The sequence below is a fragment of the Varroa jacobsoni genome, unplaced genomic scaffold (assembly GCF_002532875.2).
Source record: "Varroa jacobsoni isolate VJ856 unplaced genomic scaffold, vjacob_1.0 scaffold_275, whole genome shotgun sequence".
Taxonomy (NCBI): domain Eukaryota; kingdom Metazoa; phylum Arthropoda; class Arachnida; order Mesostigmata; family Varroidae; genus Varroa; species Varroa jacobsoni.
In genome coordinates, this window is record NW_019213177.1 from 410,891 (window position 1) to 438,848 (window position 27,958).

The 27,958-nt window shown below is 38.6% G+C and overlaps 1 protein-coding gene and 1 long non-coding RNA gene across 7 annotated transcripts in view; one reads left to right on the forward strand and one right to left on the reverse strand.

Moving 5' to 3' along the window:
* Positions 1 to 22,978, reverse strand: part of LOC111258918 (neprilysin-1) — a 31,108-nt gene extending 8,130 nt beyond the window's left edge. For all 6 annotated transcript variants that reach the window (XR_015310363.1, XR_015310362.1, XM_022830503.2 and 3 more), the window contains exons 1-14: positions 22,376 to 22,978; positions 12,088 to 12,211; positions 11,549 to 11,756; positions 8,365 to 8,586; positions 7,804 to 7,887; positions 7,188 to 7,501; positions 6,904 to 6,972; positions 6,473 to 6,580; positions 5,406 to 5,530; positions 4,839 to 4,925; positions 3,730 to 3,833; positions 1,803 to 1,921; positions 1,155 to 1,328; positions 693 to 843 (exon numbers count right to left, since the gene is read on the reverse strand). Coding sequence is in view for 4 of the 6 variants with exons in the window: in XM_022830503.2 (XP_022686238.1) it covers positions 693 to 843; positions 1,155 to 1,328; positions 1,803 to 1,921; positions 3,730 to 3,833; positions 4,839 to 4,925; positions 5,406 to 5,530; positions 6,473 to 6,580; positions 6,904 to 6,972; positions 7,188 to 7,501; positions 7,804 to 7,887; positions 8,365 to 8,586; positions 11,549 to 11,756; positions 12,088 to 12,147 (1,825 nt within the window). In the remaining 2 variants the exon portion in view is untranslated. The remainder of the gene's footprint in view (positions 1 to 692; positions 844 to 1,154; positions 1,329 to 1,802; positions 1,922 to 3,729; positions 3,834 to 4,838; positions 4,926 to 5,405; positions 5,531 to 6,472; positions 6,581 to 6,903; positions 6,973 to 7,187; positions 7,502 to 7,803; positions 7,888 to 8,364; positions 8,587 to 11,548; positions 11,757 to 12,087; positions 12,212 to 22,375) is intronic.
* On the forward strand, positions 8,932 to 26,900 carry LOC147753717 (uncharacterized). The gene is made up of 3 exons (XR_015310365.1): positions 8,932 to 10,867; positions 25,385 to 25,780; positions 26,562 to 26,900. It is a non-coding gene; the product is annotated as an uncharacterized LOC147753717 (long non-coding RNA).
* The last annotated feature ends 1,058 nt before the right edge of the window (positions 26,901 to 27,958 follow it).

Genomic DNA, 27,958 nt, shown 5'->3' on the forward strand with positions numbered 1-27,958 from the left:
TATTTCCAAAAAGACACAAAGACCGCGTTTATTTGAGACAAAAAAAATGTTATGAAAACTGAGCAGTGAATTTATTGCCCATCCAAGTCCACAAGGGTACAGTTGGCAAATTGATATCCCCAGCTTTGTAGTTGCGGTTTTTGTAGTACACAATTTTTTTATACAAAAGACTTCGCTACTGAAAATTACATTGGTTTTTATCGTACAAGCACATAACTGCTTCAATGGTTTGTTGAAAGGTTAAGTCGGGTTTACTAATAAAATGATATATTTGCGAGTATCAATGTATTCAAGGCAGGTAGTACCAGGTGGAACGTGGTAGTCGATTTCAGAATATGGTACGCAACAGTGGAGAATTACTACTGCTCTGGGGAATACTGGATGCCGGTTAAAATAATTCTTTTTCTAAAACGGTATAAATTTGCGTTTGAGAGGCTTAACCAAGCTATCAACTAGTCTTATATATATATGGATACTAGCTTCTAATGGGAAACGGCTGATTAGTAAATAGGTTCAAACGAAATCATCTACCAGTAAAACAGGTATTGATGGCACAGGAGTCCGTCGTACAGGATATGCGAAAGCACACCGAAGAACACCGTTTTGATAAAAAAAATCTTTCACCAGTTGTGTACCGTTAACGTGTATTTCTGTTAAAAAATAGGTTGGTTAACATTAACATCTATTTTTACCAGTTCTTGTGTAGAAAGCATTCACAGTTCCAGGGTTCATTATCCAGCGTTTGAGGTCATTGGGCTTGCCAAATCTTTCAAGCTCCTTCGAATAGCGGAACCGGCTTACCAATAGGATGTTAGTAAACACATCATCCGCTGAGAAGTTCAACTGAAACGATAACCCGTGGTTTGTTCTTGTTTGATTATGAATGGCGTTGTGATATAAGTTAGCATTGTGCTGATTTATCATGCGTAAGATCATTCCGTGCTATTATGTTAAACATCTAGAGCGAAAGAAGGATCCACCTCTGTGCTCGACGTGAAAAACTGTTTAGTATCAACATACAGCCATTGAAAGCAACATTAACTATTAAGTACTAAGAATAGCAAAAATAAACAAATTCTACAACAACAATAATTGAACTCAGATTCGAGGAATTTTTGATAGGTTCTTCTAAACTAGCCCATTATATTTCTTACCTGGTGTTCCTTATCGAGCCAGTTCTGATCTAATATTTCTTCAGGGTAGGCGACCTTGTATCGCATGCTAATTGCCTTATGCCTTGCGGCAGCTTTGGTTTTGCTATCCATCCAGTCGAGGTCATCCAATTGTTTCAGAAATGCTGTTCGAATGTCTCGTATCATAGACTCAGCCTTAGATGAATAGGATTGTTGCGTTTAATAGAACAGTTCGTTGCTCTTTTTCTTAAAGATCGAGCGTCGCGTACGCGTATCTTTAAAAGACGTTTATTCTTTTAATTAAAATAAATTGTATTTTTCTGTATGATTTCGGTTAAAATAGTCAGCATAAATGAACATCGTGCCTTAGCATGTACCATTCTTTTTAGATGTAAAGTTCCTATTTCCAACGTTCAACTTTCTAGACGAGGCTGCAAATACGAGACTGCAGCTAATCGAGTTCTTCTGTATGGAATCAAAAAAACTGAGGCCTTATATTCCTGAACAATAGATATTCCCACACAACTTTCTACTGGACTTTTTTTTACAGCACCCGTTGCTATTTGCTTTAAAGCGCGTGTTCTCGGTTAGTGGGAATTGTATGTGTTTCCTAAAAAAAGTGTAATTTTAAACGGCATATTATGACATTTGTCAGCAGTTCTCCCTTACCGAGGATTTCATGAAGGCTGTGTAGTGATTCGTCACGAACATAGCTCCCGTTACCATGCCCAGGTTGAGGTTTACGAGAGTCACGCAGAGGCGCCACCGTGGAATCGGATGACTTGTTCCTAAGGTTATATTAGGGCGTTTGCAACCTTTACGTGCGCTATGTTTTCTATATTTTACATAAGAGCTAAAATATTCTGGCATTTGCCTAACTTCGTCCTGATGCTTTAAGGGATAAAATGAATAATTAGGGTGCATTTCATAAGGTAACGTTTTTATATATAGTGTGAGTTCCACTACTTTAAGCCGGGGTTTTCTCACATTAAAAAACCAAATGAAGACAAATGTATGCTTCTTTTTCTATTTTCAATCATCTACTAATTCTGTTTGTTCAGTTTTGGCATAAAACTTTATTTTACGTAGACATAGCTGGATTTCAATATGATACCAGTCCAAGCAAAAAGTCGATTTTCAAGTATGTTCTATAAACCGTCAACCAGTTCAACTTTGCGCCGTTTTTCGGCATGTTCGGGCCTTGAATGACAGTACCCACTTAATTATACGATTATTGTTCATCCACTACGATATCGGTCAGCACTACATTTTTAATGTAATTTTCGCGAACCTAAGCAACGTTTTTGTTTAAGACTGAGAAAAGCAGGCTGAGATTACGTCTTATTTTCAGAAACTCTACCCCCTCCCCTTAAATTTATTTCTATTTATTTATTTCACTAACATGAAAGCGCTTTCAAGTATTGAATAGAATCACTAAGTCAGGAACTCATATCAACGACGACATTGTGACGACATCTGTTACCAATAGCTTACAAAGGAACCAGATTATCTAATAATTCCAACGAAAACAATCCTTTGCATCACGCATCATAATAGTTTATTTTTAGTTTCTTTCTAAATACATTGCAGAAACCCATTTACGATGTACAGTTTTTTTTTTTTAACTGATTTTGAGAAAACCTCGTTTAAGGTTTCTGGGCAGCAGTTAGGTATCCTTGACTACACTCGGAAGCCCGCAGGTGCATTTGACAGCCAGCTTCAGCTATTTTACATTCGTAAAAGTTCTAACGCTCGCAGATGTGCGTATCAAACATATTTACGGAACGCCCTAAGCAAACTGACGCAAAAATCGCGAACGCTGGCGATAGGCGATGGGCGTTGTGTATTTCAAATAGCTCTGATATCGTTGAAGACTGATAGCACCAAAAGGAACTCGAAAGTAGCAAAATCAAATATTGTAGAGGGCAATGACACGTACTAACACGATAACGTAACTAATCTTTCAAAGTTTCTTTAGCATTTTGGAACGTACGAGTTGAACCTTTATCCTTTGCTCCGCCGTGAACTTCCCCTTGGCTAAAATGACTATTTCGAAGGAAAATTCTATGCTTTTGAGTAACGCCTGACAAGAATAAATGCTAGATACGCATTAGTAAACATCTGACTGTCCCGGTGACAGCTTATTGGGCACTGTGTGTATCTGCTAAATTTCAGGAATACGTAGCGGTCTGAATTTGAATCTTATCGTCTATACACTTCGCTTGATGTTGAGAGCCAGCCGTGTGATAACTTGCCGAAGGGTGGTACGGGACGTGAAACTTGAAAGATTTTAGAATTCACAACTTCGCACGGACAAATTGGTTAAAACGTAACTATTATGATGCCAGGTGCCGAGGACCATATTGTTATGTTGCTTTATTGTTCGCTAGATTTCTACCACGATTTTATCTTTTGTCACATTGCTTCATACAAACCCCACCAATTTTGAATACAACACAAGTCTGTGTGATCATTTGAGCAGAAAGAAAATGGCGTTTAGTTGACCTGATTGACGGTATGCACGACCAAGGTGCACGTAAGCGGAACTCAGCGCCTTATTACCTTGAAGACGTTTCAGAACTCTACATGTTATTACCTGCGAGAATATTGGCGTAACGCTGCCGCAGAGTCACGAAACGTTTATCCATGAAGTTCATTAACGTGTACACGACTCTCCAGCCCATGTAGTTAGCCACTGTCCTATGAAAATATTTATTACGACCAGCACACTGTCTGAAGACATTCGCTTTTGAAACTGTGTGCGATTTTCAAAAATGTATCTAAATATTGGTTCTGTCAAATAGTCGAGTTTCGGTTATTTATTCGGTATATTCTACAGTAATGTTGTACATCGATATTTTCACTGCCTATTATGTAGTAAGGTGGTACGCATTTCACATCTTGAGCGGCACGCACAACGGCGACAGTAATGACGGTAGTGTCTGGCCGTATTGATTCAGACGACGCTCCGTTGTAAATGACCGAACGGTGCCTCAAGGTGTATCTCTTTATGAAGTAATCTGACGAATAAAAAGTTGGCCATAAAAGAACTTTTTCGTGGAATTTGTAGCTTCAATAACGCTTTGAAGATGTCTTCGCAAATTTCGAGTTTGGCCAATACTGGTGAATTTGTTAGTTAACTCTTACTACCTAAGTCTCGGAATGCAAACTCTGAACCTAGTTAAGGCTTAGCCCACTGTTAGCTTTACAATCTTCTTTACTATCCATACATGTAGTAGAATTAAATTCTTAAAAAAATATTATTAATAAAGTTAGTATTTTCGTCTTTTTGGTCAATAATTACGTATGGATCTGATTGTCAGGTATAGTTCTCTGGTCAACCTGCGCCTGTTTACAAGGAACAGTCCGGCATGCGGCGTAAATCGCGTTCTTCACTGGTCTACATTTTATGTCCTCTAGAACGGACGCAAAGTCTGCGGGGTTAGGGTCTTAGGTTATTTCAAGATCTAGAATAGTTTAAGGTATACTGACGTACCGATTATTTGTATGTCCATTGAAATAAATAATGTAGAACTAAAACTTAAATCAATGCTTCAGTGTTGCTAGATATTAAACTACTATTACGATGCTGATATACATACGATATACGAGGCTGCGAATGGACTCTACTATAAAGCGAGACACACTTGTAGTGTGTCTCGCTTTATAGGGTTGTAAAGGTGATGTAAAATTTAAGCTACTCACTTCTTTGGTGTTGACTTTAAAAGCTCATTCAGCTTTTTCAGGTAGTTTGGCGCATAGACTACAAGCCGTTCGTCCGGGTCAAACTGTCTGCAAGTGCCATTATTACTTGAATTTAACGCAAGTACTTTCGGGGATGGACTAGTGGTAGCGGTGCCGCCCAGCAGCCTAGAACGCCGAATTCTAGCCCACCACTGAACCTTCCCAATCTAAACAGTCGCTCCGTTCATACTTCGTAAATAGAAAAAATCCTTTTGTTTCAAAAAAGTGTCTTCCATTGATACACAATTAGAATTGTAAACAGAAGCGGAAACCTACATTCTATAGATATGGAAAAACATGTTTTTTACAATGCAGAACCAATTACAACAACTAACATACATACGCAATATAAGAATCTAAACACTGCTATAAATAGCCTAATTTTATTGAGTGCCTCTCTATAACATTACGTAATGCGATGAGTGAATGAAGCTAGAGGGGAAAAAAGAAGTTTCATATTATAGCAGATCTAATTCCCTGCGTAAGTTCAATATCGTACGTAAGGTATAAAAGGAATAGATGGCTTACTTTTGAAAAACGACTGACGAGAGCTTTCTGATACGTAGGTGCGGAACGAATGCGTCCAGCTGGCCCAGTGTCATTCGGTGGTTGATAGCCGTGAAGTTGCGTCGTTCTTCACTTGGCTCCATGAACTAATAGGAAAATGTATTTTACTTATGACGAAGTGTACATGAACTAAAAACAAGCACAGAAGTTTCTGAAAAAATGCTTAGTCCATCACGGCGATAACCACACTTTAGCGGCTGTGCATTCCCGAGTAACAACGGATTTCCACAGTGAAATATACACATCCATGCTTCCACACGACTTTTTTGGCCATTTTGTATACTATGTTTCTAAGCACTTGTAACGTAACCTGTAATAGTTGGCGACTAAATTTTGAACGAGTAAGTAGAAAGCGGATCGAGTATTCGCATCATCATAAATTTGAGTCACGAAGTGCTACGACCATACATATACCTCGAAAAAACAACGATTTCCAGCTGCTTCTGCAAAGCTAGTGCTAGTCATGCTAGCGCCAAATAGGGTCCACAATTTACTACGATTCTGTTTAAATCATTACATGGTGGCTATTAAATGCAGGTAACCTTGTCGGTGAGGGGCGATGCGATCTAGGCGGCTTATGCATATCCCTTTGCGCTCGTTGCAATGGTAAGTTTGAATATAGGGTCATTGCTGGTTCGAGTTGGTAGACAGTTACCATGCCGTGTTCTCAGTATGCTGGAGAAACCCCAAGGGAGTTCGGCAAGACCCACCTCGATTAGACTTTCTAGTGAGAGAAAGATGATGAACCTGAGGACTGGCGATTACTAAAGTGATATTGAATACTTGTTCACGCAGTAAATATAGCCGAAGGTATTAAAAAAATAAGCGGTGACGTCTTGTCAGTGTAGGCAGTCAACGTTGTTGGGCTGTAGCGAAATGCCAACCAAATCGGTCAACGTGTTTCTCAACAAACGGTTCTAATAAACATGGATCGTGGAATTAGCAATTCACTCGACTCCACGATACGAGCTGGTGGTTGATTATACCGGTTACTGCCTAAAGCTCGAGCTCGGGTGGTAGCGGCATACCGTACGCATGCGCAGTTCAAATATGACAACGTCTTTCATGTCGACGACGGCTTGCGTCCGATTAGCTCCTAGCAGCTCCGCAGCTAACACCATTGTTGTATGGTAAGCCTGAAATCATACGATTCAATTAATAGTTTTTTTTTCTTTTTAGCCTTTTTTCTGTGCCGCTTCATATTTGCCAACATGCAACCGAACTTCTGTCACCTGCTTTGGTCTCCCGTCACATTATTTAGTAAAGCGTACTATAAAGTGATTTCGCAAAAGGGTATTGTCAGACAAAATGGGCCGCCATTGGAAATGGTTGTACAGACGGATAATAAGTAGTTCATCTGTGGTTAGCAATATGCACATAACGGTTAAACGACAATATAACCAATAGCTTTGCGTTTTAAGTTTATTTCTCGAAAAGCTTTTTTTAAAGCTACTCTGACCTTGATCTGGCGCCGCCCTCTTGCCGAATTAAGGTCTACGTATGGCACTGATGGCTCATTCTGGTCAATCTGAAAAGTTTATACATCATGTACAGCACTGACGTAAGTGATTATGCACCATCTGAGTTCGCCCATACCTTGAGAATTACCTATGTCCACATTCACACAAAAACGGCTTTTATGCAATTATATTTTTACATACATATATCAAATTGTTTGAAGGGCTCATAACCCCGAACAGCAAAAAAAAAAAGGACAGAACCGTACTATAATTACAACTTCACCTGAAGGATCGTCGCGGAAGAGTTCTGCTGATCAGCCTGCGAGAAAATCATAAAAAAGGTCTCGAGTTTCATCTGGCGGAGATAACCGAGAGATCGGTGCCAATCAAACGTGTTGAGAAAGTTCTCATTTAAACTTCGATCAGGTAGAGATCTGCGCTTGTTCGAAGTTGGTAACGAGATATAGGGAGACTCTGAAGATGTGTTATTCAATTCATTTTCTGTTGTATATTGCAAAGGGTCAACCAATGGCCATCGAAGTCCCAGACGCTCAAGGAGTGACAACAAGGGCTTTTCTCGTAGCCTTTCGGCAGTAGCTGAAATTCAACTTGATCGGATTAAAATACATCAGTGCACAGATCAGCTTACGAGCGAAACTTATAAACTAATCAATAGAATTTTTCTGCGGTATATTGTTAGTCATTATACCGGTATTTAGAAACAGTTATACTGTCGTTATGCGTATAATTGGGTAATCAATTTCGGCACTTTGTATCACTTAGACACATTCAATAGCAAGCGCCCATCCAAAGCAATAACTCCATTGTGACCAAATATCTTACTTTAGGCTGAAAATGTTCCTTATTTGAATATTATACAATTTACACCTGACACTTACTCTCATTCATGCAAGATTTGTACAGCAGTTTGGCTTGGGTTGTGGAACTACTATCATCTTTGGTCATAGGAGCCTCGAGGAGTTCTGCGAGGGTCAGCAACACCAGTTAGTTCTTAAAAATGAAACCTGCAATGCTTACTTGTACCTCCATATGAGGGTGGCTACTATTATCGATAGTTCTTAAAAATGAAACCTGCAATGCTTACTTGTACCTCCATATGAGGGTGGCTACTATTATCGATATAATACAATGGAAACTCTTGTAGCTAGCATATGGACACGTATACCAAAAAATTGCCAGTTGAGACCCAGTATCGAGTCTGGAGTGAGCCTACAGTTCAAAATCTAAAAGTGTGACTAGCGGCTCGGTACTTATACAATTATTTAAATAGTAAAGTAGTTGACAAAGAGTTTTTTTTTTGTTAGCTTATGGACGCTAGGCCCTGCTTTAAGCCTAAACAATAAAATCTTGTTATTATTTCGCCATTCGAACCTCTGTTAACACTTGACTATTTGACTAATTTGGTAGAATAAGCAAAAAATAGAAAATAATACTCATACCTTTAAAAACTTGACGCATATCATTTTTTAGCAATGTTAAAGTATCCAAATTGCTTGTGTCTGGCCTTAATGGATGATGAATCGGCCAGCGGCCACACGCAAATTGATAGAAATCCTGGCACGGATCGACAGACGGATCAATTGAACGCAATATTGACGACGACGCGTAAATGCATTCAGGGCTCAAGCACAGTTCTGTCGTACGAAAGGACGAGTTCTCTCCTGACAAATTAATACCCATAAAGACAGATCAATGGTCGGATGCTAGTATGGTTCATACTTATCGCGATGGTTCCTTTGGAGACAGCATGTTCGTTAGGGTAACGGTAAAAAAATTGTTGACTTTGCATGGAGCGTATTAACACCCATATATTTGATTGTCGTATTGATTCGGGCTTCTGACATGTCGGATCAGACTATTATTAATCAATTGTCGTATAACATAAACGAGCAAAGGGATTTGCATTTATTTCTTTCGACATTGTAGTTTTAGCTTTTTTCTGGTAACGAGAAAACACCTTGTGTAGAGTTAGGTTGCAGCGTGTAGTAAGTCATGTCATATGCGGACAGTGTTACATATGTCGTCGAAAGATATCTAAACGGTACATTTTCCATTTTGTTTATTCAAGTCTGTAATGAATGAAATATAGCGTATTACTGACTATAATAGACTAAAGGATAATGGCAATATTCCTGGTTCTGGGCCCAATGTTCTGTATATACAATTATGCATTTGTAGAGCGTACTAAGTGCGGCCCAGTTTTGGCGTTGCCTAAAAGGTCGAACTGGCGACGTTTTTTTATTAGTGTTTGTTTTCACTTTTCACTGATACTATTCGCTATCCGGAAACTGTTCAGTCTTTGCATCTGTATCGTATCGGTTGTACGTTCTGTATTAGTTCAGCAGCGGCCTTTACACAACGACGTATCCACTGGTGGCTTAGGGGGCGAATCGTGAATGCTCAGACGTTAGATATTAGCGGACTGCTACCTATCAGGCTGGAAACGACTGCCTAAGAGCGGTCGGCGCCCGTTTCAGTTCATGATGGCTTTCAGTTTGAAGCAATGGGATTCAACAACAAATTCCAGTGAATTGCAGCGAGCAGAGAGTAACGAATCTCTAAACGTCGTCGAGGATCCTATCTCGCCCCGTGTGAGCACTATTACAGAGCCTTCCAGCAGACGTATCTTAACATGTGGAATTATGTGCGGCGCGGCCGTCGTCTTACTGTTGGTCGTATCCACGTTTGCAATACTCTATGTCACACGAGGAGATCGGCAACGGATACAAATCAGGAATTTTAAAAGTGTCATTGATTCAACTTTGGCCCAGTCAAGGACGAAAGCTAGTGAAGTGCACGAAAAATTTTATACAAGACCTGACAATATTAGTAAAACTCTCGATCGACAGCCACTTGTGAACGTGACAATGGATGAAAGCCATGCACAAGTTCTCGAAGCCACCACACAGACAGATAGTGCAATAAAGCATATCATGCCTAGTCATAAAAATCAAAAAATCAATTTGTTTTTTACGCGTAGTACAATATTTACGTTCGATTTAAAATGCCTACTTTTAAAAAATGCCGCGTCAAAAAAAACTGAGTATAGTGCACTTCAGTACAAAATAGTTGGCCGAGTTCCAATGGCGGCTAGAATTCTCATATATGAACAGAGCGAATATCTGTTCCTAGAATTTGGCTGCACCCCGAACCTGAATGCTACTATAAACTGGCCGTTAGAGACAAATATCAAAATCGCTCTTTTAAGACCAGACAATAGTGTTTTTAGTAAATTAATTAACGGATTTGAAACTATCGGAAGTTGCGTGGACCCACATTCGAGGTCATCGGAAGTTGAAAACTGGTCCTATTTTATTCCAACTGTGCGTTCCTTTTCAATGGATAAAAGTGGTCAAATTCGCTTCCTGTTTGAGATTGTACCTTTCGAACAAAAATCGTAATTTGCAGTCAGCGCTTTGGACCTGCTGCTTCTTAAAGCCGCTTACGTTGAACGATGTAAAAAAGTGAAGCTTTAACAAAAGTGGAGGAATTAAAAAATCGACGATTATGACGCATTAGTATGGCAAGGCTGAATACGAGTAAACGTCACATTGGCCTTGAGGCTGTGGTAAGACAGTGATGAACCAGATCGAAATCCATTGCGTTGCGTACATTAACTGAAGGGAGTCACCTACATTGGATAGTACGTATAAAAATGGAGATCAATTCGAAAAACCGATAAATTCAATTCAATCTTCAAGTTTTTCATCAGCTATTACAGTTAAGGATTGCTTTAGACAGCTGTTCCCTATCACGAATAAAAGTGTATCTGCCTTAGACGAACCTAGACTGTGTGGCATATCCGTTGGTTTAGAAGATAAACACGTTGTTACAGCAACATGATGGGAACAAGAAATTAATTTAACCAGAAGATTTTAGGTACTTCGCGTTGTATGAGCTGAAAAAAGAAGATGATATCTAAAGTGAGAAAATTACGAATACGTAAGTATTATGCTGTAAATTAAAGGAATATTTACGATGGAGAAAACAGTAATGAATTGTTTTTAATAAGCCTTCGAATAATATGTTTATATAAAACTGATATGTCATAGAAAAGAAGGAAGCTCAGAGGCGTAATGGGGCAGTAAAAAAGAATCGAAGAGATACATTTGTATCCCGTAGCTGGTGCGCCGATAAACCCTCAAAATTTTTATTTGATGAAGGGAATGAATGACTTAAGAAATACTGATCTATGCAAATAGATCCCACAGAACGTTGAACACGTGCCGAGACAATATCTATCCGAGACTATATTAGTTTTTTATTAGATAAACATTATGGCGTCAGGTCATAAAGCTGACAGCAATATAATATGCATGACAAGGATTCGACTGTTTGGTAAATGGCAATGACTACCTTTTCTATTTCACTCCAAGTGACGATTGATCCAGATATAATATATCATCTTCGCTATCTCACATAATTTAATCGCGCTTCAGATCCTCATTAATAGTAATAGTTACTATTACTACTATAGATTAGACATACAAACATATTGCTGATGTTAACGTCTATTATACGGTGTCTTCGAAGGAACTTTTTCTTGAAACACGTCGCATGTTGTAATTTTATAAATGAGGCGCCTTATTAGAACTAAATGTAAGTTAATGGATATTTGCTTACCATGGCGTTCGCCCCTGCCGGTTCGTGCTATAGTTGATTCAAAGATAGATGGAATCGAAGTCGTGTCTTTTAATTCACTCTGTCGTTGGGCTATGTAAGCTTCCATATGCGATGCCCTGATGAGCAATAGAAGAATGAGTCCACAGAGAACGGTCAAGATCAACACAAGAAGGACCAGGCCTCGTTCCAAACCACCATTTAATTCTTTCTGTCTCGACACAGAAGTGTAGCAATAACCATGTTAGTTTGCAGAATTCTAAGCTAATCAGACTTAATCCTTATAGAATAATTATCTCACTTTATTTACACGTATTTGCATGTTCATACACATGTCATTTTGCGTATTTCTAGTAGGATTTCAATTTTTTTTTGCAATGCTGACAAACCCATCTCGGAGACCTCAGATACGCAATACTATCTCTGTTGTATTCGAACGTTTGCTTTTTCGCAAAAAACTATAGCGGGGAACATATCCGTAAAAAGATCAATAAGATTGATGCCAAAAGCACCACTTTATTTTTCTAAGCCCGTTTTTGTACCTTAGGCGAAGGGGACAGTGGCCGCGGGGGCACTGGAGACGGACAGCTTCCGCCGGGCATTTTGAATACTGGGGGCAGGATCGGCGAAATTACGTGGGTTCCATTGATGTAGCCAAGACGAAACCTAAAAGTACTCAATTGATAATTTACTAGTAGTCTTTATAGGAATGGTAGCCAATCCATCATCTTGTTTTCCTCACACAATTTTGTCTTTGTGTTGAATGGAATGCCGTCGTCTTAATGATTGTGGTCGAGTTTCATATATTTTAACTAAAGACATCGTATTGGTGACAACGACTAAACTCGGTTCCGAATTTCCGTCAAAATGCTGGCAACATATTTGGTAATCTCCTGTAAACATAGTACTACTATTCCGCATATCAATTTGTATTCCTTCTGTTGAAACGCTCAAATTTTTCAGGATTTATATATATATACTTTGTCATAAGAGCGTTAAAAAATAATAAGAGTCCCAAATAAACTTTTTTTTTTTTTTTTTTTTGTCTAAGAGCTAAAACCACTTGGTACCTATACAACTACTGAAAGTTAATTGCGTATTTTGCGGTAGCCATTTAATTGATAAACGTTTACATTCTGGATAAATTGGCTCCATTCTATTAACATGTTGGCAAGCTGAATTTTGCAACCGTTACAAGGTTAAGTCGTGCGTTGGTACTCCCTGGGTTCATAACCAGAAAAAACAAACCCGTTTATTGGGTTATATATTGCATTAACTATATAAATTTGTTTTGTTTTAACGTGTTTCGAGTTTCGAAATTTATGTAGATCCACACATGTTTTCTCTACTATGTTATTTATATCAGCCTTTCAACTATGCGTTACATGTAAGCCCGGTTTAGATACCTCACCGTAAATTGCCCCGAAACGCTCTGTTTTTTGTCGATTTCGGTAAATATTCAAAAGGGCCTCGTTTATAATATGTTCTAATACTTTGCACATAACAATACCCTTTTACATATAGTTATGTTTTCTACATATATTTTGCATTACTCGTTTTTAGGTGTAATTATTTATTATCGAGATAATAGTTTTAAGTTGTATATGCCCTGAGGGACAAACGTGGTTTAAATTTCGCCAATTATACCACAAGACAGGTGTGAGTAAGTAATAAAGCAGTGTATAGGTATGATATCCACCACTACCTAAAAAGACTTTAAAACGTACAGAGACAGAATAAATAATACCCAGTCTCTCATTTTTCTGTACATAAGTATTGTACTCAGCGGTTAGCCGCAGAGTAGTGCTTAATAAATGAATACGAATAAATGAATTACGTTGACGAGCTTGAATTTGTTAACCGACAACTATTTACTTAAAAGTCTGTGAGATGATGCGATGGTTATGACATTTGTTCCTATCAGTTGACGCTAATTGGCTACACAATTTTTTTTTTTTTTTCTATTTTAATCATTTGCTAAGCGGTCACCAGAGATTCGATCGTGCTTCTACCTGCCTAATCCTCCTGGACGTCTCAATAGTGTCGTATGCTTATCCGTTCCTAAAAATTCTCAAATTTAAATTTAGTTTTTCTAGATGTTTGCGACATGCTTATTTTAATAGCCAGCAAGTGAACTTAATACTATACTTAAGATTAACTTGCTTGTGCCTTCGCTGAAGCCTGGTAAGAGTGATTAAACGTAACTGTATAACCATGTCATGCCAATGACATCTTGTGTCGAGAAATGCATGTGGAACACATTTTCCATGTATTTATGGCTAGAATTTTGCACTTAGCACAAGAACACCTGACGAACGGAATGGACTTGGGAGTTTCCCTGCATAAACTTTGTAGTGAATTATTTACTTCAGTAGCATTTGCAACATATATATAGTTGTAGCTGTTGATACTTGTTCCTGTCATTTTCTAAATCAATATAAGTTACCTAACAGATAAGTAGTCATCTATTTTACGTTTGATACTTAGGCATGCTTCTAATGGCTGGCACTTAACATGAAGCAAAATATATTCCCACTCAGATTTGAGCCTAGACGACTACGTGTTTTCATCGTTAGGAGACAAACGAGTTGTCCACTCGGTTATTACGAGGTTATTTTTACACATACATATTGTACACATTTCGTTTTTCTCTAACTGCTTACTGTTCACCTTTCAGCTCTCCTTCTTTCTATTTATACGAAGCGTATAAAATATTAGTTTACTACGTAATTTTGGCAGAGGCTTTCGGGTAGGGCGTACGACTCAAGGTAATATTAGGTATCGCGCTAAAGATAAATACATAGTAGTTCGTGAACATATCGTCGAAAACGATCTATCCGTATCTTGCCCTCGAAGGCGCCCTACCATCGTTTATCTCAATTCAATGTTTAACTTACTAAGCATATTTCTATATTTCGTAAAATTTGCCACTAAGTTAGTGTAATAAATTGATCTGTTATGTGTGAATGAATATTTCACAAGTAAACAGAAGTGAAATAAGTAATTCTTTATTTTTAAAAATATACGCTTGGCTGAGCCTTTGGCATTTTGCAACGCATTTTTTCATGCCATCGTTTGTCTATTTCAAAAATTCTAAGGTTTTTTGGCGAGGACAAAACTCTGTTAGTTAAAAGTGTAATAATTAAGCGAGTTCGAAAGCATAGCTATATCACTCGATCCTTCATATAACTGTTATTTTATTTGCCATGAAGCCAAATTACTATTATTCTAGAAATTCTTTAAGTATTTATTGAGGCTGAAATCCGTGAAAAGGTCCTAGCAAGTTATTGCAAGTTTGCTACTCAGATAAGAATCAATTTTAAGAGACCTCTAGTACGACAACGAAACTAATTTTCGTATTCATTGGTCACCATAATGATTTCTGATTTATCAGCTTATTTTTATGAGACAACTCCTAATGCAATGCTAATTCGAACTTTTAGCTTAGGATTTTCCGGCACCATTTCTCTGTACCAGCTCATAGTCATCTTCAGCTTCGGATATGTGTTACATTACCCTCCCTTATTGGTCAGTTTATGATTAGTTTTCTTGCGACAATTGCTTCTTTTCCGGAAGACTTTTTCGCGCAATGTCTGCAGCTAAGCATGCTATTATTAGCACTGTTGCTAGTTGTTTCGAAAATCGATCACGCCTGCGAGGAGGCTGTACGCCACAAAGCAGCGATAGTCCCCAATAAAAGCGGACTGGAGGACGGCGATAGTTCAGACACACGAACCGATCAGGAACGCTACAGAATACAGAAACCGCTGCAGTGGAAGCGGCGACCGGCAAATTTGCCGTTGCCACCGCAGAACAACTGGGTGACGTAGGGGTTGTTGCTAAGCTTTGCCAGCTTAACCACTCGGACTCCGGGTTGAAGACGGCTAGGTCAACCCATGTGGGCTTGGTTCCGTTTTGGGTTGCCTATCGAGTCAACAACCTTCTCTTTTTAACAGCCCTCTTTACCCTACTGGTGGAAACAGTAGCAGCTTGACAGTGGTTGGCGCTACGCGCAGGCAGATATCGTTTTAGTACTATACAGATGACGGCTAAGGTAATTTCGAAAAGCAAAGGAAAGCGTAAAGGCAAAAATCAAATAAAACATAATGGCTTTATCATCGTATCGCTTATTTCAGATTTAATTAAGCAGCAATTATAAACCTACGATTTGCCAATTGTAGGTTTACGATGCAGGGCTGATCATATAGGTGGTACACTTTTTGATACCTATAAAGATAACAATCGTGTGCACAAAAATTGATTTTTTTCTCGATGATACCAACAAACAGTGTGAAGCATCACTGCGATCGAATGACATTTGAATGGGAAGTAAGAAAAACAATTGTATTTTCGAGGTATTTTTCAAACGATACAAAGTTTTACGGGTTATTCGATAGACTGTTGAAAAGAGTGCTTATTATCGCCACTTCCAATGCCGAAGCTATAATTACGTGGTAATTAGGTACCGGAAGCTTTGACTTCTTAACAATGTCGTACAAATGACTCTACTGCTGCTGGCGAGAGTTGCATTCAGAATAAATATATGTAATAAGAAAGAAAGAACTTGATAAATATTAATTTAGCAAAGCCTAGATATAATCAGCGCAAACCTGCCTTTATTTTCTTTGTCACATATCATATTTTTTCAATACATTTCTGAACCGTTACTGGGCTTGACCAAGAATTCTACGATTTTTATCAGAAATAGTTAAAAAAAAAAGGTTACTTCAAAACAAATAAGATGGCTGCACTTGTAGTAGCTCCGTTAGGTGGAGTTATTTGCACTATCTTTTTTTGGCGATTTTTCTTTTTATAACATATTTTTATATGGATATAATACGTGTCGATTGTGTGTTTTGAACCAACGATCTTCGCTTCTCAAGAAAGATTAGGTGGCCAAGACAGCCTGCATATAATATCCAATGTATAACAAAAAGTAGTTTGAAAATAGATCTTCGGAAGTATATGCAATCATGTCTCATTTAGAAGGCTGTAAATTTTGCAATGGCATATTTAAGAACAGATAAAACAACAAATATCCTTGTAAGCAGTATGTATTATAATAAGACACATTGCTCATCCATATCTTAAATAGAAATTTTTTCAGCGGAACCATTATATATTAAAGAAGAGAGTTAGGACAACAATTATTGACGCATTAGCGAAAAATACAAATAAGCTGTCTGGCTCGTTTTTATACGATTCCACCGTTCTATTATTGTTCGAAATCAAATACGACCGTGACATGAAGAGTCATGTCTATATCTAAGCCGTAGTTTGATAAAAGTAATTTAAAATCGTTTAAAGAGTCAAGTGGTAACAATTAAATGACCGTTTTCATAGCACTGAGTGGCGCCTATTTTCGAACGTAGACCAATAATAATTCGAGAACTCCTATTCCTATAGTAATACAGAAATCACGTGTTCGCCCGCTAAACTTCGAAATACTCGATTATTAAAAGATATCGTATGATCGAAGCTAGAAATTGGGTTTAGACAAACAAGTGCCTCCTCTATACTCGAAGCGGTCACCAGCCGTTTGAAAGAGCGAACGCAAACATCAGACTTCAAACTCGAAACCGTTTTAAAACATCAACCAGTGACCAATATCAATCTAATCGATCCTTCGTTAGCTCGGAAAGCCGTCCCGACGCTGCTGTGTAGAACGCAGAATTTGACAAGTCTTTCTTTCGATAATCCTTTTCATGGAGTTGTTCATGTACTTTTTATGGAGAAGGCCGCCTAATTCTCCGTTGAATTATCATTGGAAACTTCGCGAGTTGTTCTTGAGGTGATCTTGTAAATACTACTCATTAGAAAATCTAACAGTAAATGGTCTTCGAGCCGGAGAGGGTAAAAATTGAAGAGAGCAGAATGAAATATCAAATGGTAATGTTGTCTTTGCAGGACGAATAGGTCGGACACTCCACATTGCTCTTCAATTTCTATTCAGTCAAGCAAGAAAGGATACACGCATAACTATTTGCCGCCCCCGATGCCCTCATGTAGTAGAAGCTAGTTATATATATATATATATATATATTCGAAACTCACACCACAACGAAAACATTAAGAATTGAACTTTTCGTTCAAACAACAACTTTCTCAAGTCTCAATGACCGTCTTTGCTGTGCAACGATTTTTTTAGACTGCTTATGCCCCCCACATGCTGTTTTTACTGTACAACTATATTACACATATAACCAATATTGCGCGCACTTCGCTAATTGGTTTTCACTTAAAAAATTATTTGAACGAGTGTTAAAATTAAATTTGAAGGCGTCTGGATCACCGTATGTGATCTTAATGCTTTGTTTAGACGTGAGCTGCTTGCCTCGTGAGGTAACACTTTGGAGGGGGGCGTTAGTAATAGCGACATCTTGTGTGTATTATATATGATCTCCAACAAATGGCGTCAATCGCGATGTGTTGATTGCAATACCTATATGTTTACATACGGAATAGCCTTGACGACTATCGCATTAGACGTTGTTTCTGTCGGTGCTGTGGTGACCACTACTACAGTATTCGTTTACGACGTTTCACAGAATACCAATGAGAAGTGGGCCCTTGGGCGTACCTATAGATAAACGCGCCTTTAGATATTGCTATATGCATAGGTACTTGTGCATCTATCAGAAATTGGCTGTACGGTCAGAATAAACCGTAATTATTATTCCACCGGGCAACATCAGATTCGGATATGCTGCGCTTTTCATAGCGCAGTAAACGATGTAGGCCCATCAGGACAAAAACAAGTTCCTGTACGCTTGTACTTCAGCAGTAAATGTTAATTCCGTTAACAGTAGCGAGCGATAAAGCACAGTTCGCAGCGCAGCGAACACGAAATTCAGGACATGGACAGGCTTATCGATGCTGTCAATCGATTGGTAATTGAAGATCACGGGTAGTGGCGGAACGAGTTGATCCATTTGAATGAGCGTTTAATACAGCTTAATATAAAAAGTAAATTAAATTTTGCTTATGGAATAGGCAGATCTTTGGCTGTCACTGATAGTAAATAGAGAGGGGCCGACGAAACTAAGCTTACAGTTGATCTAGCTCTTAAGCAAGTGAAAGAAATAGGCCTGCAGTGGGCGATATGATCGAAATACTTATAGCTAACGATTGTCTGTTTTAACTACAACCCCTATTTTAATTACTACCATTTAGACCGATTCTTAAAATGTAATTAAACAAAAAATAGTGGAGGTTAAGGGGATGAATGTTTCAGACTTTTACTATAGGGATTCTCTCTAACACAGCGATATCTGTCCGAAGCTTCCTTTACGATTAGCCACCATAGTACGGGAAGTACATAGGTTAAAGTAAAACAATATACAAATAATGTATTGGAAATAAATTGAAGTAAAAGGAAACGGAGCAAGGTGATGACCACATATGCTTCCCTAGCTATCGCTCGAAAAATTAGCGGCACCATAATATGGGTAGAAAACTATTAAAATTGAAATTGTGGGTCTATAGATGATGAAACTAAGTATAGACTACACCTAAAAGTTGTTAATACAGTCTTATCATAAAGCACCAGTCTAATGAAAAGGCTGTATAGTAGGCAGGCTTCTACTTGTTTCTTCTACTTGGTAATCCGGCATTTTTAAAGCTGATTCATAATAGATCTGATAAAACACTTGGGTTTCTAAATGATTGCATGTATCGGTCGAATACTATTTAGCGACGTTAACATTAAACGTAACAATGACGATTATATGCCTCTCTGAGCGTAAGTAACGCAAATATATGGGAGCAAGATAGCGCAAGGATAAGAAATTGTGGGGATCAGTTCGAGACGACACATGCGTATATAAAACTCGTTCCTTCAGGTATCAGAACGGAAAAGGTATGCGAAATATATATACATTTATGGTGGATTTGCAACCATGAACCGATATCTTAAAGGGCGCAGACCTTGTGTAAGCAGTTGTTTAATGTCTAAGCCTTGCTGGTTTTTCTTGGGTTTTTATTATCATCAACAGTTTCGCGGTCTTAGGTACAGCGTTGGTTCTTGTGTCTAGTGACGGACTCTCAAAAGCATTTACTGTTGTTCGATATCCAGCTAATTTTAGGCCTTTACGATCTACACTCGAAGTAGGTCGCTACATGCTTAGAGCTGACCGTTGTTTTATCTTCTATTCGAAACGTCCCATTCCTACATTTCACGTAAGTCGGAGCACGATTTCTAGAAGTTGAGACTTGATATAATGAAATATTGTCCACAAAGCCAACTTATCTACAGATTTGATGGCATTGCGTTCATCATGTTTGATGTTTCCAGATACTCCGTAAATATTATTTCTCCAGATGAATCAGCAGTGTTTGCCGCGAATTAGAATAGAATAAGAAACACAAGGATAACCATTGTGTGGTACTTTCCACATAAATATCGACAAGTGCTTTTTTCTGCCCAAAAAATACTTATCAGTGGACAGTGGATTAAAGGGGACAATTTACGGTTACATTCGAAGCAATTTTAGTAACTGTTGTCCAATGGATATTGTGCACAATATATGTACACCATTATAGATGTGGTCAAAAGAAAAGCAAATCCCACCTTGCGTTTAAATGCCAGGTTTACGTTTATGCGATAGTATTGTCAAGTAAGTCTCACATATCAGGCTAGACATCTTGCAGCGAGTCAGGCGAAGTCTAGCAGACGGAACAGAAAACCGCAGAAAGATAGTCGGTCGCCATGTTTGTCTCTTTTGAACATACACCAACACCTACGGATCGACAAACAAATAGGTTTCTATTTTTACGCCAGCATGTACGGGACTCGCTATATTGGAAACGTTTTGAAAGCCAGAACCATTTGAATACGTTGTTCGCGTATAGTACAATATGTGTAGTCTCAGCTGCTTTCAACCAGTCGTTTTCGACAGAAAAACGGATAGAGGCTTGATTATCCAGTAAGCAAGTTGCGTAATTTTCATAATCGATTCAAATTTGAATTTGTTTTAGCTTAACAACAACTTTAATGAGTTTAGGTCAAGACGTTTTCTCCACACCGAAAATAACGTTGAACGGTAACAACGTGAGAATAAAATAAAATAAAGTGTCTTATGTATAAACGAAGAGAAACAGTTCTTCCCAGTCGTCAAAGACATTTGGTCTTCTCGCTGGAAATTTTCCAACACAAATCCGGTTTGGCTCTTTAAGCGCTGCTTACAATCAGTACTTAATCGTTAAAAGGTATCGGTAGGTGTCACGAGAAGGTTCTACTGATTGATTTAATCTAATTTTGCCAGTAACAACGAAACGGGCTGTTCTTCACAGAAGACAGGCGTGAAAACTATAACGGAAAAGACGTTATTATCGCTATACGTCCGCTATACGTGCCCTCGGTTAAGTTTACTACAGTAATAAAATCCACAAACAACGTTATTGTGACAGTCACTCAGCTCGCACGACGATATAGCATAGTAATACAATAAGCAACGAGACTGTTGAAGGGCAAACTTATCGAAAGCGAAAAAAAAAAAAAAGAAATAAAAATAATTAAATTCTCAGAAATGTTTGCATCTCTTCTAACCATTCAGTAATTTATTATCATTTTCAATCAATAGATAAAAACTCAACCGTTTAGTGCGTTCTGTGACAATAGCTATCAGCAAGCTCTACGTATCTCTGTTACTGTTTAGTTAAAAATTGCTTCAGATTCCTCCTGTGCACCTGCTTCTGCACACAATGAAGTTAACTGACATGTCACAATGACCGTATCACACGACCGTTCAACAAAGCGTAAATACGTTTGATGATTACAACTATCTATATATGGTATCCAACGGCACACATCAACTCTACTTTTACCGATAACGTTTAATTGAGCTGATGGTGCCTACAAGTTTCCCCCGAACTTTTCTCGCTCTAAATACGGTTATCCAATGTTATGACATTATTTTTGACAGTGGTAACAGTAACGCGGAGCGTCGTGATATCGATATTGAGATATAGCAATATTTTTGCGCTACGTTGGTGGGTAGCCATCGACCATTCCCTGATTGTCCATGGGTCTGGCCCGCCGCCGCCGCCGCCGACGACTCGGTCACACTACGGAAGTGTCCTTCCGCTGTAATCTCTGGATCTCTCTCAAACAAAAAACAGTTATTGAACATGCTTTCTACAGCCACTATATGGCGTTGAAGCGTTTCAGATGGCCACTTTAAAAAGCTACTCCACAAGAGAACGACCCCTAAACTAATTGCTAGGTAGATCGATACACCTTAGCATTCACAGAGTCGTTATCTGAACGTTATCCGACCGAACGTCGTACAATGGACAAACTGGCAATGTTTGTTAGAAATAGCATCGCTAGGGGGAGAGAGAGAAGGGGGGGCAGAGAGTTGCATAACTTTGATACGGAATTCTAGAAAGATCTCGCCTCCGCAAAGCTTGTATCTATTGGTTATCATTTAGAATGTAAGACAATCGTTATAATGAGGATTCAACAGTTAGATCTAGTAGACACACCATCTAGATAGTTTGCTATTCATATATAATAGTAGAGCAAAAACATTTGCCTAACATCATGGATACGCGTTTGGGGGCATTTGATCGTTCTGAGCGATCATAATTCTACTTATACGTCACTAAGTACATTTAAGTCTTTAGCTGTAACGTTCTTGGCTTCGTATAAGCACAGCTCATCTCACACAAGGCGAAGTCCGTTGAGTTGAACATGAGTATATACCTTAGCTACCGGTTCCAAGCTCATTTTCTTACCACATTACTTACAGACATATATATATATATATATATATTCTTTTTTTCCTTAATACAAACGTATATATATACAGTCATATTAGACAAACTTACCTTTGACATACACTGATGAACCTTTTCGTTACAAACAAAACGAGCCGGTCGGCGTGGTCAACGCGAGGGACCGATTCCTCTATTTCATTATAACAACTGTCTCAGCCCTAATTCTCACTGTAAGTAAATCATGTCGAACCTTTCTATCTTTGTCTTTGTTCGCCCCGACGTGCTAGCTAAGCTTACGAAGCCTCACAGGGATGCGTGTCGTACAGACGGCATAATACGCAAAAGTCGAGCTTATCCACAAGCATGAGCATGGGCATGTAAAGCAGTCTCCTTTATTCTTGACATTCTTCGTACGCGGTGGAAGATTCGCAATAAAATTCCTGTAGATCTGGAGTGAAATTCACGCCACAGCAATTGCTTACTGCATCTATAGAAGTAACTAGGCGAAATTTTCGTCTCCGTTTATTTGGACGTTCTATCAGATTCCGTTTTAATTTTTAGGTAAAATTTTCTGGAACTAGGATGATTTCAGTTAAGGAAGCTTCTGTTCGCACACTTATTGCAAAATCTATTACTACTATGGTACCTATGTTTCAAGGCATATATCCGTCGCTAGTCACGCGTAGACGTGTATTGCAGGTCACAATGCCAAACAGTTGTGATCAGGCGGGATGCTTTGGTCGGTAACCGCCGTAATGGATCAGCGCGCCATTGCCCTTACCAAGGTTGACCCGCCCCTGGAGAGAGGGATAAATGTCCAGAAAAAAAATATATCACAACAATAAGCATCACATTATTGCACACAAATGATATGGGCTGAACACAGATGTTTCCTACGACGATCGAAGCCAATGATGCTAACTCCCCCACCAAGTACATATACGCACATATAGCACACCCTTGACGAGATTGAAGACAAAGTATTCTTTAAAATTCGGCCGAGCAATAAGCTTATGTTCATAGCACTGGCTTAGAATAATGTAATATTGCCATTTTGTTGACAATAACGGTTTCGTGCAAGTCCCGTCAATTTAACTGTAATATATAAGCAATACTATATGTGCATGTTCTGTAATGAGCGACTGATGTGCTTACCCTAACATTTTTTTTTCGATTTCATATTATGGCGAGGCTATCGAAAGAAGGAAATCTTCATTACTACCTTTGGGTAGAATTCATTGTTTTCCAAGTAGCTATTGACTGTTATATGTGTCGGCAAAAATGAACGGGTCCAATGAGCAAGTTTCCGCGTAGGCCGGTATAATGTCTAATTATGTCTATGAAAATAGTTTACATCACTGTGACGTATTGGATTTGAACGAAAAAGTCTTTGCTTTTTAGATACCCTTTTGTTATTAATAGAGTTGATATTCCAGTCGAGTAAGGGATACGCTTTTTCTGAGACTTGATGTTTTTCCTCTCGGAAAAATAAGGTCCTTGAAGTTGGTCATTGTTATTTCCCTATAGTCTCATGTGTTATTGGCTTATGCAAAGAACAGCTATTAACTGGCTTAAGTGTGTAGGATTCAAGTTGGAGTTTTGTAGCCAGAACTGGCCTCGAAATGAGTGGCGCGCGTCATTTTTCTCTATGCTCCTAATTATAGCGTTGGCATATAACGCGCTACCGTGCGGTTAATCGGAATGAAAGTGTTACAAATTTGAGGAGACTCGCTGTATATTTTCGAAAATTTATTGACACATTAGGAATCCTCTGATCTTCTTCAGATAGCTGATTTTTCCAATAGAGTAAAACGGTAGGAACGATACACACACAGAGTTAGTTGACGACCAAAAAATTGCCTCAAACGAGTAAATTTGGTGAACCGTGCCACGGAATCATTGAATACAATAACCGACCCGACAAGGATGATCTCATGTCTGATCTGTATGATTTGTTTCAGGACACTTGCGACTCGGAAACGATGTAACAACCCCTGAACTTGTAGGAAGTTGACTAGATGACGCGCTTGAATGTACTGAGCTCATATTAGGATAAGCTTGACGTACTACGTAATACAACAATGGGCCGTAACGAAGAATCGTATACGAACTCTAAAAAGCTGACAAAACGAAATAGTGTTACAACATGATGTGGTATTGATTCGAGCTGGATTGATATGGACCATCTATAGTTAACGTTTTCTTGGTACTCGATCGTGTTTTTTTTTGTTACTGTTAATCCAATCGAATCGACAAGCAGAGCCAAACAACGTTGCTCGATGCTAAAAGCAAATAGTTTTTGGTTAATCTAATTCGAAATAGGCCCAGGATCCTAAACATTCGTAGGCCATTAAAACGGGCCATATACCTTCATTCGATACAACTAAAATAGAAACCCGAGTTCCGATTGTAATGGTTGCTGTTCTTAAAGCGTTTCATTATTTCTTCACGCAGTACAATACATTGCTGAACATTGTCTTGCTATTTTTATTCTGAAATCAATTTCAACTATAACAGTCGCGCAGCAATTGACCTAACGCCCAGAAACAGTCTCATTTGGCCTTACCCTCTGCCTGGCCAGAAATACTACACTATTACGACCGAGCCCGACACTCTGGTCACATAATTCTAGCTTTCGTAACGAGAATTATGGGCCATGTGCTTTTTTCGGCTAATAGCAGATAAAGCCAATTAGACGGCTTCATTGTAGCTTGACTCGCGACTTTAACACCTCAGGCTCTAAACGGACTTAATGTGCGGTAACCTCGACCCAATACGGAATAAATTGTAGATTCGCTTATTATTGCTAATAAAGAAGAGTGCAGGAGACGATAACCGAGCCCAGATTGTAGAAACTGCTGATGGACCCAAGTAATTTTGCTACATCTTGTATCAGTAACTCCAAATAAGATCAGGCAGAATTCTACTGCCAGCTGTCTTCTGGATGGATTTTAAAATCGCGCTGCTGTCGATGTACAGCAACAGACTACGTTTTCTGCTGCACAGAGCTTGTAGCAGACGACGCAAGACGGTTAGTACTTTTGACATATTTAATAGCCAAAAAATTTATGCGTGGCTTAATAATAATGATTTGACCTTCTTGTGGCTGTCTGATTGCAGATGTCTGATTGTAGTTGAAGACATATGAGAAGCTCCGGCAGGGCTATTGACCAACAACTCGAACTCGAATATTTGATCAGAAAATCTCGGAGGTGGGTGTCTAAATAGTAAGGCAGGTGTCAGGCTGATCATTTGTGCATCTAATAAGATAGGCAAAGAACGGAGTTTTATTTGAAAACTACAACGAGCTTATTTGTTTTGCTGGAATTGCCTCCGGTAACCAAGTCTTGCACCATTGAAAACGCTCAAATGCTAAAGCATCAATCTTCATTCTTTTTGCGAGGGCTTATTGGCTTCCAGATGCCTTGCAGAATAAGCCTGGAAAGTACGAGAGTCATAAACAACTAAAACATGTTGTTTCACATCAATTGAACCCAATGAAGCCATACAAACAAGGTAAAATGTTCCTTCGTCTTTAGATGCGTGCTTTAGATGAGCCAAAATGTGGGCAACTTAGCCCAAAACTTTTCTGTAGATTCTGAATATTACCCGTCCATTTATGAAGCAGCCACATTGCCGAGAATAAATGAAAGCGAGTATTCTTGGCATTCGGAAGTCATTTTCGTCGTAAATTATGGTAAAAATAGATACAAATATGCCAGCTTCTAATCCTTGCGGTAGGCAAGGAGCTCTGTGAAATTCTCTTATAGTTTTAAGTGTCAGTTCGGGTAGACATTGACATAGTACAGATTTGTAGCGAACGAATAGGGCTCAAACGACGCAGATAAACTTAGCGAAAGATAAATTTCTTCAATAACACGTTCTTTACTGTAAGCTATGGTAGCAGTTTCCCTTGAACTTACGTTTGACAAGCCTGTAACCCCGACCAAGTTTACCATGTTCCATTCAACCCGGCGAAAAAGTTAGGTACAATACACAGAATGTTTAAGGATCATATTTTGTGTAAAAAGGTAACCTAACGAACCACAATTTCACAGTTGAGCAGGGAATGTTTCAATACAAGTCATCGATGATTCTTACGAACCTTTAATCTTGTTTAGTAGATAAATTCACAGCGGTTCAAAACGGCCTAAGGACAAGAGAACCTTGTCATCAAGCCAAAACAGTTCTTTCTGATTTTAAGCCTGAAAACGAGGTTTTCCAGACCCAAGTTATTCCGTGAAGAGTTGTTTAATAATGGCTAATAATTGATCAAAATCATTTTGCCATTTTCCAGGTTGTGAGCACCTACGTCTAAATAGACTTATATGGCCCTATATCAAATAATATTTCAGAGTGCTAGTCTCAGATGGAGCGATACAAAGGGTCCAGGGCTAAAATGTGCGGCTGATGCGTTCATATTAACATGCATAGAAAACGGTATCACAGTTTTTGTTTATTCATTCATATTAAACAAAAGATACATACATCATACACCATATAAGATATGCCATGGTTCTCTATAACACAATATTTAATCTTCCGCATAGATTCGAACTGTGGTGCATTTATTTATTTCTAATCATATCATTACTTGTATTAATAAAAAATCGCAATTTTCGTGCCGAGAACAACAGCTGAATAGTGGTAGTATTTCGTTTTTAAGTTCATTGATAAACTATAGATTGATAACAAAGTATCACGATGTATATATGTGTATTTGGATATTCGTATGATCTATTTAAATGACGCGAAGATTATCCAACAACGAGCCCTTAAAAGAATCTATATAGCATTTCACGATGTGTATTGGGCTATGATTATACAGTCTCTACTTTTTGCCCTCTAACAAAGATACGTCTAGCTGATAAAGAAGAATTTAGATCGATTTAGGCGAAAGCTGGACTGCATATAACATAGATTAGGAAAGATAGATTACGAGTACAATCTGGTCTTCATCGCGATAAGAACGGTAAGGCATTTTTCAGGTTGTAGACCTCTTCGTTCTTTCCTCGTTTCAGCCGTTATTTAAAATATAATCAACGAGCAGCATGCAACGGGCTTCAATCTCGAAGGCCATTATGTCTACCGTCTATTTTTTGTTAATACCTACCCGAATTCAAGGGAATCAATAGAAGTGAAAGCAGGACTGCTTGCTCTCGTTGGGTGGTAAAAAATGGCCACAATTTAGGATACAAGTGCTTACCACTGAATAGAGGCAGGCACGAAGGTGGAATGAACGTTTGAACAAGAATTCAAGTAGCTTTTTGAGAGGTGTCCTGATTATGGGGATAGGACAACATGATAACTATAGCCGTCTTTACCTCTGTCGCAATATTCAACCTACTTATTAACCTCATACGGTGTTTAGCATACGCGTGCAGCGTTTTCGGACAATTGAATTATTTTATTAGGCAATTCAATACATGTTTTATTTCTCCCAGTTGGGATAATGATGAGATAAAAAATATATTACGCAATTACGCAGCTTCCAGTTGAGCTGTGGACTTATTGCTTATTTGTTGTTCTGAGACCTAAAGAAACTCAAAGGCGATCACGAGCGCTTTTAGATATCAATTGAATAAACTTCTAGAAGACTGTGTTCTGTTATTGCAATCAATGATCTCGGTCAGAAATTTACTTTTTGGCGGTCAAAAATTTTACCACATGACGGCGGGTGCGCGTGCTGTTTGC